The 13,147-nt window shown below is 46.1% G+C and overlaps 1 protein-coding gene across 1 annotated transcript in view; it reads left to right on the top strand.

Annotated features, from left to right (window-relative positions):
• Positions 1–8,889, top strand: part of EXOSC7 (exosome component 7) — a 29,379-nt gene extending 20,490 nt beyond the window's left edge. Inside the window, exons 6-8 of the mRNA XM_060022326.1 lie at positions 4,309–4,432; positions 5,484–5,639; positions 8,648–8,889. Coding sequence (XP_059878309.1) covers positions 4,309–4,432; positions 5,484–5,639; positions 8,648–8,752 — 385 coding nt within the window. The 3' untranslated portion in view covers positions 8,753–8,889. The remainder of the gene's footprint in view (positions 1–4,308; positions 4,433–5,483; positions 5,640–8,647) is intronic.
• The last annotated feature ends 4,258 nt before the right edge of the window (positions 8,890–13,147 follow it).

The following is a 13,147-nucleotide window of genomic DNA, read 5'->3' on the forward strand; positions in this document are numbered from 1 at the left end:
CAAATACTGTCACTAGATAAAGCTCCATGGAGACAGGGGTTTTGCCTGTTTTGTACTCTGCTGTCTCCCCAGCGCCATCAACAGTGCCTGACACATACTCCTTGATTGGACACGTGAATGTTCTCAAAGCAGGGTAGCAGCCTGATGTTTGGTTTAAGTTAAGAGCGGGAAATGATGATGCCACTGTGGTTCAGCTTCCCAGACAGGCTGTGTAGCAGAGGACATGGCACTAAGCTTTCTTGGAGTTGACATTCCCTCCGACTGTTTGATGATACGGCCTTTTCCTTCTCTATGCACAAGGTTCTTTGAGGAAAGTTTGCAGCATTTGAAAATAAATATGTGGAGGAGGGTGTTCATTCCATGAGAGAGCTTACATTATGGTAATGGGGGGTCCTGGGGTACTTGAAAATGAGGATTAAAACTTCTAGGGATATAGCCTAAGGAATTAATTGGATAAGTGAGCAAAGATATTATTCGAAGATGTTTATCACAGCTTCTTTGTAGTGATGAGAAGTTGGAAACAACCTGAATGTCCCAACATAGGGGATTGAAGTCTACACAGCAGCATATTTAGTATGTCTGTAAATATATATATCCCCAGATGGTCATTGTGGTTATTTTCCAGTGCTCATATCATGGGTGATTTAAAATTTATCTGTATTTTAGAGTTTTTCTGTGGTGAATTTACACTACTTGCACAATTTAAAACAAAACAAACAAAAACAAAGATAAATAAATGTAGGTCAGAAATTGCAGGATGGAATATTTGCTGAGAATGAAAGCTATAGAGTCCCTTAACCCTAGCTGTGCCACTAGACTCCTGGCTGACACTAGTCAAGGGTGGGCCTGGCACTTGTGGCCACTGTGAGGGCTCAAGTACCAGATGCCATCAGCAGCAGCCTGGGCTTGGGCTCCGTTGGAGAAGAAAGGAAGTCGCCATCTGTTGTACCTCAAGCGTCAGAAATTACTTCCTGTCTGCCAGCTGGTTTCCATGGGCACCAGGGCAAAAAGGGAGAGTAGAACCAGATGAGGCGGTTTGGCTGTGGGGGAGGTGTTGGGCAAACTGTACATCAGGATGATAAACCCAGCTGCTCAGGATGGGGAGGACACCTGTCATGGCCATAGCTGCAAGTCTCATTCCCAGAGCAAGAACAGCCCTGCGGGCAGCAAGGGATGCGGACTCGGCAAGGCACTGGGTCCCTCTAGTGTATGGAGAGACCTTTGGTACAGCCAGGGCCTTTTAGAAGGGTAGAGGCCATTCTCTCGACAGTATCCTCTAGCCCTTCTGCTGAACCATATTGTGGCCAGAGGGTTGGGAAAGGGTGTGTGTGTGTGTGTGTGTGTGTGTGTGTGTGTGTGTGTGTGTGTGTGTGTGTGTGTGTGTGTGTGTGTACGCTTATTTTTTACCATGCCAAAATTCAAACTGGTTACCTGATTTGTTCAAATAGGTTATTACTTAGTACTTACACCCTGGGGGCCCCTGACATGGAGACTTCATCCAGGGCAGACCCTGGCAGGACTCCTTAGTCCTTGTGGACATTCTCTGGCTGAAACTCCTTTGCTCTGGACGTTGGCTTGTGTAGGCATGGCCAGCAGGCTGAATCATAAGGGTCTTTTGTTAGAGGCACAGGGAAAAGCACCAACACTGTTTCTATAACAGTAGCTGGCTGGACCACCTCTTCCTTCCTGGCTCCACCCCACACTGGAATGAACTGACTTTATGGCTCAAATATATTTTCAGCACCCAGCTCAAGAAACAGAACACTGCCAGCCCCCCAGAAGCCCTCCCACCCTGTACCCCCATGCAAGTCGCTATACCCACAGAGGATAACCACAGTCCTAAAACAATAGATTGGTTGGTGCTTGATATAAATGGAATCATGCAGTGTTTTCTCTTTTATGTCTGCCTCGTTCACTGAGCATTATGTTTTGAGACATCTGTATTGTGGCCTGTAGTCATACTTTGCTTTTTGCTGTAGGGTGTTCCACTGTGTGAATATGCCACAGTTTATTTATCCATTCTTCTGTTGATGGATCTGAGTAGTTTCCAGTTTTGAGCTATTGCAAATAATGTTAGTAGGTAATGCAAAACAGCTTTCCAAAGTGCTTTTACCAAATGATACTCCCATTAGCAGTGTATAGAGTCTGAGTTGCCCTGCATCTTTGCCAGCCCTTGGATTTCTTTTTGTGTTTTTAGTATTAGCCGTCCTGGTGGGTATATCTTGGTATCACATTTTAGTTTTACTTTGCACTTCCCTGATGAATATTTAAGTTGAGCACCTTTCTGGCAATAAACATAGCCAGTATGTTTATTGGCTATGTGAATAGCCTCTTTCATGAAGTTCCTGTTGAAGTCTTTTGCCCATTTTTCTGTTGGGTCGTGTGACTTTCTCTTATGTTTGGTAGGAATTCTTTATGTAATATGTGAGTTTATATACACATACACACACACAGAGAAATATTTTCTCCACTCTGGATTATCTTTTAGTTTCCAAATAATGCCTTTTAATTATTTATTTATTTAGGCTGTGTCGGGTCTTAGTTGCAGCACGTGGGATCTTCATTGCGGCATGCGGGATTTTTAGTTGCAGCATGTGAACTCTTAGTTGTGGCATGTGGGATCTAGTTCCCTGACCAGGACTTGATCCCGGCCCCCTGCACTGGGAGCATGAAGTCTTAGCCATTAGAGCACCAGGGAATTCCCCAAATAATGCCTTTTGACAAACAGAAGTTCATAATCTTAATATATATTATACACACACAGAGAGGCATATCTTGATTTTTTTTTTTTTTTTGCGGTACGCAGGCCTCTCACTGTTGTGGCCTCTCCCGTTGTGGAGCACAGGCTCCGGACACGCAGGCTCAGCGGCCATGGCTCACGGGCCCAGCTGCTCCGTGGCATGTGGGATCTTCCCGGACCAGGGCACGAACCCACAACCCCTGCATCGGCAGGCAGACTCTCAACCACTGCACCACCAGGGAAACCCGGCATATCTTGTTTTACTGCACTTCACTTCATTGTGCTTAGCAGATACTGCGTTTTTTACAAATTGAAGGTTTGTGACAACGCTGCGTTGAGCAAGTCTATCAGTGCCATTTTCCCAGCAGTATTTTCTCACTTCATGTCTCTGTGTCATATTTTGGTAATTCTTGCAATATTTTGGACTTTTTCATTATTCATATATTTGTTATGGTGACCTGTGATCAGTAATCTTTGATGTTACCATTGCAAGATGACTACGACTTGCAGAAGGCTCAGATGATGGTTATCATTTTTTAGTAATAGAATCTTTTTATATTAAGGTATGTGCATTGTCTTTTTTTGTTTTTTTGTTAGATAAAATACTATTGAATACTTAGTAGACTGCACTATAGCGTGAACATAACTTTATATGCAAAAAATTCGTGTGACTCACTTTATTGCCGTAGTCTGGAACCAAACCTGCAGTATCTCCAAGATGTGCCTCTGTGTGTGTGTGTGTGTGTGTGTGTGTGTGTGTGTATTCAATTATAATATAATTGAATCTGTTATTTTTTTCTCCCCTTTACAGTGAGTACTTTCTGTCCTATTCAATAAATCTTTGTCTACTCTAAGGTCTTGAAAATGTTCTTAGTTTTTCTTATGAAAGCTTTATTGTTTTATCTTTCACCTTTACATCTGCAGTCCATTTGGTATGTGTATGGTGAGAGGTAGGGATCGGGATTCATTTTTGGATATCTGGTTGACTAAGCATCATTTTACATTTTATTTTTTAAGTTTATTTTTTTATTGAGGTATCATTCATTTACAGTATTATAGTAGTTTCAGGTGTACAACATAGTGATTCAGTATTTTTATATGTTATACTCCATTTAAAGTTATTATAAAATATTGGCTATATTCCCTGTGTGGTATAATATATCCTTGTACCTTATTTATTTCATTCATAGTACTTCATGCCTCTTAATCCCCTACCTCTTTCTAGCCCCTCTCCCTTTCCCTCTCCTCAGCATCATTTTTTTTTTTCCAGCCATGTGGCATGCGGGATCTTAGTTCCCTGACCAGGGATCGAATCTGGGTCCCCTGCAGTGGAAGCGTGGAGTCTTAACCCCTGGACCGCCAGGGAAGTCCCTCCCTAGCATCCTTTTTTAAAAGACCTCCTTTCCTCACTGCACTCAGTGTCACCTGTACACTTTTGGCAGGGCTGACACGGAGCTCAGGCATAGCATGACTTCATCTTGTGAGGCACAGGGATTCCAACTCAAGAAAAAGAAGTTATCATCCTTCCTTTCAGTTAGTGGGAATTTTAATTGTGCTTCTGCTTCTAGGATACCAAGAGTTCGTGTTCTGGAAGATGAAGAGGGCTTGAAGGACATTGAACTGTCTGACGACCCCTATGACTGCATCCAGCTAAGTGTGGAGAATGTCCCCTGTATCGTCACCCTGTGCAAAGTATGAGCTTATATCTCATGGTTTTTGTCTTCCCTGTGGATCTCCTTCAACGCGTTAAGGTTACCTAGTAGATTGAGAAGTTATAGTTTCACAACCCATATAGTAGTCTTAACCCTCGAATAATTTTGTTATACTAGAGACCACTACCATGAGCACCTCTTTCTTTTCTTTTTAACTGGAAGATAATGGCTCTGGTCCCAGGAGCACATGAGTGGGTTCATAGTAATAGTAGCCAGAGTTTGCTAAGCCCCTTCTACCTACCAGGCATTTCACCAAAACACCCTGAATGCATATTTCCTTTAATTCTCTCAACTCTATGGTGTCTACGCTGCTTGAGTAGTAAAAGGGTGGTTGAAAGGTGGACACTGTCCCCTCTGTGGCCCTAATGTCCACATCTATGAAATAAGGGGGTTGGAGCAGGGCCTGGGTGTCTAATACATCAAGTGTGGTTTTTCCATTAGCACTGAGGCCTGTGGAGCATAACACCTGGCTGATGCTGATGTGTAACTTGCACCTCCCAAGGCTGTGCAAAGAGGCCTGTTTTGGCTGAGATTGTCGCTGACTCCACGCAGGATTCGTTATATAAAAATCAGACTGAACTGGTCAGGTTTAATTCCACCAGAATCGCTTCACCCAGGCTCTGGTGAAGCATTGGGACGACTGGAGCCACCTGCCCTTGACTCATTCTTGAGCTTGTCCCTTAGCATGGGCTCTCTTGATTCATCTTTGTCATCAGTGAAACTTCCAGGGGCCTGTTAGAAACCCCCTGGTTGGCCTCTGACTTGGAAGGTCTCTGAATTATAATGCCACCACCCTTCCCCCTACCCCATATTTCCATTTCATGCTTCTGTTACACTGGTTACACAGTAGCCTGTGATAGAGTGATCGAACGGTACTTCAAATATTTCCCATATGAGCAGGAACTAAAATAAGACCCAAATGGGAGACACAGGTTCTTTGCTGGTGTAGATATTCCCTCCACGAGGCTCTCAAAAGTGGGGATCTGGGATGTGCGTTGCCCACGCACGTGCACTGCTGCCTGACTTTGCAGATTGGTTATCGGCACGTGGTGGATGCTACTCTTCAGGAGGAGGCCTGCTCCTTGGCCAGCTTGCTGGTGTCCGTGACCAGCAAGGGAGTTGTGACATGCATGAGGAAAGTGGGAAAGGGCAGCCTGGACCCAGAGAGCGTCTTCGAGATGATGGAGGTGAGACTGGTTCTGAAGCAGGTGCTTGGACCTGGCTGGGAGTATTGGCTGCCTCCTGCCCCCTTGGTCACGCTGTGGGAATTCTCCCCATTGACCCCCTTCACCCCAGGCTTGGGGCTTGGAGAGCAGCTGGTATGAGCCAGATGTCGCTGAGCTAGCTGAGGGTGGTGGTGGTGAGGGCTCTGGACCAGGAAATGGCGACCTGCTCATAAGAGTCTCTTATCCTTTCCCTCTCTCATCCTCAGTTCCATATTTCTGAATGAGAATATTGGACTGATAATGTGAAGAGTCACTTGTAACTCCAAAATTCCAAGTTTCTGTGATTTGATAAGGGAATTGAAATCCTGGCTGACTGCTTCCCATCCCTTGAAGGGAGTGAGCGGAGGTGGAGCCAGGGGGCTGAAGGATGGCCATCTCCCCATTCTTCGTGGGTCTGGAAGTGTTTAAGTGGAGATGAATAGGAAAGGTGGGAAATCCTCTTGACTGGCGGATTGCTCCCCTCAGGTCTCCTCAGGCCTGGCAGCACCACTAGGGTGCTTTCCAGCTGCTCTGTACTGATTGGTCGACAGGTCTGTCCCCCACATTGGCCTGGAAGCCCCTCTGCGGCAGGGACCAGGTCATGCTGACCTGTGTCTTTCCAGACCTTCCTTCCCTCGTGTCCACCTTGACTTTCCAGAAGTCTTTGAGGACTTTGAGACTGACAGACTGACTGACTGACTGAATTGCCAGGAACAGAGTTAGCCAGCCCCAGTTTTTTGCTTTAGTTAACCACTGCCTCACAACACATGCCCAGAGGTCATCTATACTCTTCTTTCATTTCTAGAAATAGTGACTTCTCACTATTGTGCACTTAATGTCTGTTGTTATTTTTGTCATCTTACTTGAAAGCATAAAATTGGCCTTGTGTATAGTGTTGAGGGCCCAAGCATAAGCTCTGAAGACAGACTGCCCGGGTTGCAAATGTGGGTTCTGGGCCACAGTTCCCTCATCTGCAAATGGGGATAACAACAGTAGTAGTGCCTGCTGCTGCAGGTGTTGTGAGGGGTGGGCAGGCTGAGTGGAGGGGAAGCACGTGTCAGAGCGTCTGACGTGTCGTCAGTTTGCAGTTAAGTGTCAGCTCCTACTCTGTGCCCCATTAAGCACCCTGAGTTCAGGTGTCTCCAACTGTGCATGGCAACAAGGGTTCTTCTTAAACAAAAGCTCTTAAAAAGCTTTATAATAAGTTCTGCCAGAGGCCTCTAGATGAGTGGCTCTCAAATATTGTTTTCGAAGGAATTCCCCCCTCATCCCCCCACCAGGAGAGTTTGATGAGAATTGCAGTTATCTAAACAACAACAGAAACAATAAATAATAGTTAACGTTTATTGTGTGCTTACTACATGTCAGACTCTGTTTTTAGTGCTTTAAATAATATCGTGTCATTTACTCCTCAACAACCCCGTGAGGAAACTGTTGTTACCCTTATTTTTATAGACGAGGAATTAAGGCACGTAGAGAATAAGGAACTTGCCTACAGGCTTCACAGCTTGTAAATGCGGGAGCTAGGATTCAAACCTGGACTGTGTGCCTCCAGCCAAGAGCTATTTTAACCTCATAAACCAGGTCAGCCATGGATGGGTGGGAGAACCAGAGTGCTGTCCAGTGAGCTGGGCTTCATCTTCCCCTGGGGCTCGGGAATGAGGTCTGCAGACCCTGCTCAGAGGGACCATGGCCCTGAGGCCCTGTCTCACCATTTGCCTCACATGGGGAGGCAGCATTCTGGAGATGCCGCTCGTGGTAAAGCTTAGAAACCCAGGTTGTTGTGCGGCTGCCACCCCCAACCCCTGCAGTCTCTTTCCTGCAAGTCCAGGTTCAGACTTCTCAAGTCCTGGTGTCCTGTCTGTCTCATCTCCTCTTCTCCTCTCCCTGCCTTCATTCACGTGAATAATCAGTTCCTCTACTAAATCAACTTGGACATTTTTTCTTTTTTCTAACGTCATGATAAAAATCTTCCCAAAGTCACTTTGGACCTTAACCCTGACTTTGCATTTCACAGAACTGATCACTCCCCAGCCTGTAGACTGAGATCTTCTCTTCATATGAGTTTTCCGTAATTCTTAAGAGTCTCATCCCTTGTTATAGTCAGGGGTCAGGGGAGAAGGCACACAGCCCTAGGGAGAATCCACCTATGACTAGGAGGATTGGGGTGGGGGTCAAGGCCTGGGTGCCTTTCTCCCTGACATTGTTGGGAATGGAACCGGTGGCACAGGTGAAACTAAAACTGCTATGGGAACGTGGAAGGCTTGATGAAGAGACTTGCAATTGGTTCACTGTATTCTTAACCTGATTCATGGGATGGAAAAACAGTTGCCTAAAGAAAGATTTTTGTTGTATAGTTGGGTTTTTTTGCCGGGGCCCCCTTCTTTCTGCTGTGTAGGAAATCTGTGGGTTGTCTGACCTCCTGACCTGTCTTGATTCCAACATTTCACGCCTTTAGCTTCTCTGCATGTCAGTAACATCAAAGACTATCCGGGTATTGACTTTGGTCCTATCTGAGCAGGTCTCCTTTGGTGGCAGGTGAATTAGAAACTGCTTGTTAACATGGGTCCTCAGCACCATCTGTTCCTTCATCAGACAGATTTTTGGATTCACTTGGCCTCCCCATGCCTTCTCACTGCAGCACAGTGGCTGTAACCAAGACCTGATTGGGTTGACAGTTTTGCTGCTTCTATTAGCAGCAGCTAAGGACTGAGGCAGCCTTTGCTGCTTGCTGCTTTGGGGTTTGCCTTCTTCTTCCTTTTTTTTTTTTTCCTTTTTCAAAATGGAGGTTTTTCCAGAATGCAACTACTATGTAGTCGGGGTTTGGGGTTTGTTTTTATACTGACTTGTTAATTAAATAAAAGTCCTGTAAGGCAGATGGAACGTGTGCAGCTTTACAATGGCTAGCTGGCGGGGAGCTTCTCTTGGTCAGAGTGTGTGTGCCTCACAAGCGGGCCTGTGCCCTCTTCCATCCCTTCTGTGTCCTGCAGACCAGCAAGCGCGTGGGCAAGGTGCTGCACACCTCCCTGCAGAGCGTCCTACACAAGGAGGAAAGCCTGGGGCCCAAGAGACAGAAAGTTGGATTCCTGGGATGATGTGCACATCAACCCCCAACTGCCACGTGTTTGTTTTCTACTTTTCCTTTTAAGCTGAAGTCTGTGTACATTTTTCTTAAGTATTATGAATTTAAGGCAACATTTGTACATGTAAAATTAAAGTCTGATTTATGGTCTGGCTTGATATGGCTAGAGTTCCTCAGCTGTAAGCCAAGATGCCATTCGGTGACCCCTCAGAGAGTCTGACCCTTGTCTAGTGAAGGACAGCTAAGTCCAGAGGTCTGCTCCAATGCAAGGGCTCTGGTCACAGGCCTCCCCAGGGAGACTTACCACCTGCCACAGGAGATCAGAATAACAACATCAAGACCTAGCAGTAAAATGGTTCAAAGGAAATGTTTATGATATGTATATTGTCAATCTTTCTCCCCTGTAGAGCCTACAAAATAAGAATCACACACAAAAAATGTAAATTCGGGCTTCCCTCGTGGCGCAGTGGTTGAGAGTCCACCTGCTGATGCAGGGGACACAGGTTCGTGCCCCGGTCTGGGAAGATCCCACATGCCACGGAGCGGCTGGGCCTGTGAGCCGTGGCCGCTGAGCCTGCGCGTCCGGAGCCTGTGCTCCGCAGTGGGAGAGGCCACAACAATGAGAGGCCCACGTACTGCAAAAAAAAGAAAAATGTAAATTTGCCTCGTGTATTTGGGGGCTTCTTGGTGGGGGAGATGGAGGAGGCGCTCTGCTCCAGGTACAGACCCAGGGCTTCTGCCTGGCTGGTGAGCCTTCCCGAGTTTTGGGGGAAGCCCAGTTCTTGCTTCTTGCCCTCCAAGAGATTCCCAACCTAGCTCCCCTAGAGTCCGGGGCTTAACATGTACTTTGGTCCTTAGCCAACCTTTCTTATCACTCTTGTTTAGAACTTACTTTGTGTTTTTTTTTTTTTTTTTTTTTTTTCGGTACGCGGGCCTCTCACTGTTGCAGCCTCTCCCGTTCGGAGCACAGGCTCCGGACGCGCAGGCTCAGCGGCCATGGCTCACGGGCCCAGCCGCTCCGCGGCATGTGGGATCCTCCCAGACCGGGGCACGAACCCGTGTCCCCTGAATCGGCAGGCGGACTCTCAACCACTGCGCCACCAGGGAAGCCCATTACTTTGTGTTTTATAGCCACTCGCTGGTGTTTTGTAAGATTTCCATGTTTTATCAGCATTAAGAGGGCTGCTTCAGAGATGTTGTCATTTGATTACTCAGCTCAGCTTCCTACTCTGGGGACAGAAGGAGAGGCCATTCTCAATGGCGCCAGGAGGCTCTTTCTATAAGCCTGTGTTCTACTCACAGCGCAGTGTGTTGGAATTAAGTCTATTCATGGGTTGAGCAGTCTCTATTTTTTCTCCAGGGGAACTGAAACTCCCCAATCAATCCTTGAAGAGAGCCCTGGGGAAGGAGCTGATTCATGAAAGAGCGCATTTCAGCCGTGGCATTTACTCTCTGCATTTCAGTTAGACAAATAGGGTAAGGAGTTAGGAAGTTATTGCCTAATGGAAAGAACATAATGCGAGCTGAAGCCCTTAAGGACTGACTCCAGAGGTCCTGGCGTGGGCACCTCCTCCCGGCATGGCCAGTTATGTCCTGTGGAGAGAAGCAGCTGCCTGGACTTGGACCTGGAGCTGCTGCCCTGTTGAGAAAATAGCCTGGGTTCTCTTTTTTCTTTATTTTTTTCCCAGTGATTGTCCTTACAGGCGCCATGACAGTGCTCCCAGGGAGGCTGCAGTCAGCCTGTTTCTCTTCCCCTGCCCCTGGTTGACTGACCGTGCTGGAACATTAACAGTGGGACTGCACAGATGCAACCAGAATGTGAATAAAGTTTAGAAACCTTCAGTTTTGATGATTAAAGACATCAGATAGTTGAGACAGACAGGTGAGGCCTTCCCAGGCCAGTTGTACAACAGCTACCCAACTGGGCCTGCTGGCTAAGCAGTTATGGTGCAAATGAAGGGAAGAAGTAGATGTTAGCGTCTGTGTCTACCACCCCATCCATACCTTCCCTTGAAGGCCACCCCACCTGGAAGAAGGGTACATCACAAATGAAACAAAATACCAAATGAGCAAGGTCTCTCCAGGAGAGGCTGTATTAGAACTGTCTGATGGTTGCAGCTCTCAGAATAAGTGAAAACTGAAGGCAGAGACTGGCAAAGACTTGGAAAAATATTGTCCTGGGGAAATCCACTGCTTCATCCAGCAGAACCAGAGCTGTTTTTAGTGGCCATTAAATAAATGCCAGGGAGAAAAACTAAAGTCAGCCAAAAGGCAATCAACAGCTTGTGGGTGGGGAGGGTAAGGGTGGGCATAGAAGGAATGAAATGTTATAGAATATTCAAATTGGTTTTATTGTTTCTGTGATTCCTTGGTCTCTCAAACTGTGTAAATTCAAGCCTGCAAAACACATGAATTTAAAATACTGACAGCAGTTTGCATTTTGCTCAATAAAGGCTGTGGTCTCATATAACTGCCAGTCGAGCATAAACCTGTGTTATTCAAAACTTTTTGGAAATAATCTGGCAGTGGGTATTAAAAGTCTTAAAAATTTCATGCCCGCTGACCTAAAACTCCACTTCTGGAAATGTAACCAGAGGAGAGTAAAAACATGAAGTATAAAGAAGTTCATGCCAGTATCACTGCTTGCGCAAGAATGGCAGAGCTGCAAAGCAGCCTGAAGGTGCATCCTTGGCAGGTTCCTTTGCCAGAGACAGGGCTTTCTTCAGGAAGAAAGGGACTCTGACCTGGGATAAAGACAGGATCTTGGTCCCTCATTCTCCCCGGAACACTTTAGGCAGGCAGAAGAAGCCCCCACCCCTAGCTAAAGGAGAGCAGCCGTTTCCCAAAAGAAACACTGTACCAGTTCCCATGCAAGGACCATACTGAGGCAGATGTCTCACAAGGTGATACTTGTCAACCTCTGCCCCACCTTCCCTCATTGGCTCCAGACCCATAACTAGGGTCTGATTACAGCCCATCCTGAGCAGGGAAATGCAGTCCCTGCCATGGGAAGAAAGATATTACTCATCAAAATAATTGCAAGACCTGGCTTGGCAGGTACCAAGGAAATAGAGGGGGGAGTGGATCTGAGGGTGTTGGACCAGGGCCAGGGCTGAAAAGGGGGTTTAATGTCCTAGCAAGGAGGTCTGAAGCTGTCCTAATTCACTGCTGGGATAGCCCCTGAAGTTGGACCTGGCCAGCACCTGAAGTAAATGAGGAGGAGACACCAGAACTGAATAAACTGAAAAAGCAACAATGCTTCTTAGATCTGTAAGAGAAGTGAGGTCACAGGGCAACCACTGCTCCCCAAATCAGAGAGACCAACAGGCAAATCCAGCGAAATTAATATAGCTATATGAAGCTTACTTTAAATATGAGACATATAGATTAAAAGTATCAATAAATGGAGGAAGAAAGATAAACCACGGTAACAATCAAAAGAAAGCTAGAGCAGCTATATTAATTTCAGACAGAGGAGACTTCAGAGCAAGGAGAGTTATCAGGAATAAAGAGGAACATTACATAATGATAAAGGGGTCAGTTATCCAGGAGGACATAAAAATCTGTAATGTGTATATGCCTAACAACAGAGCATTAAAATACATGAGGTAGGACTTCCCCACTGGCGCAGTGGTTAAGAATCCGCCTGCCAGTGCAGGGGACACAGGTTCTATCCCTGGTCCGGGAAGATCCCACATGCTGCAGAGCAGCTAAGCCCACGCACCACAACTACTGAGCCTGCGCTCTAGACCTTGCGAGCCACAACTGTTGAGCCTGTGGAGCCACAAGTACTGAGCCCGCGTGCTGCAACTACTAGGCACAGGTGCACCTAGAGCTCGTGCTCTGCAACAAGAAGCCACTGCAATGAGAAGCCCTCACACCATAATGAAGAGTAGCCCCCGCTCGCCACAACTAGGAAAGCCCACGCAGAGCAACAAAGACCCAACACAGACAAGAAAAAAAGATGTTTAAAAAATAAAAATACATGAGGTAAAAACTGATAGAACAGCAAGAAGAAATACATGAATCCACTATCATAACTGGAGACGTCAACACCCCTCTATCAGAAATGGACAGATGGAGCAGGCAGGAAATTGGTAAGGACATATTTGGACTCAGCAACACCATCAATCAACTGGACATATTGGACATCTATAGACTGCTGCGTCCATCAACAGCTGGATACACACATGGAACATTCACCAAGATAGACCACATTCTGAACCATAAAATGCACCTTAACAAATTTAATAAAACAAATCACAATGATCTGATCTCAGAACACAATAGAATTAAACTAGAAATCAATTACAGAAACATAGCCAGAAAATCCCAAAACACTTGGAGATTAAACAACAAACTTCTAAATAACACCTGGGTCAAAGTAGAAATCTCAAGTGAAATTACG

This window comes from Delphinus delphis, chromosome 10, assembly GCF_949987515.2.
Source record: "Delphinus delphis chromosome 10, mDelDel1.2, whole genome shotgun sequence".
NCBI lineage: Eukaryota > Metazoa > Chordata > Mammalia > Artiodactyla > Delphinidae > Delphinus > Delphinus delphis.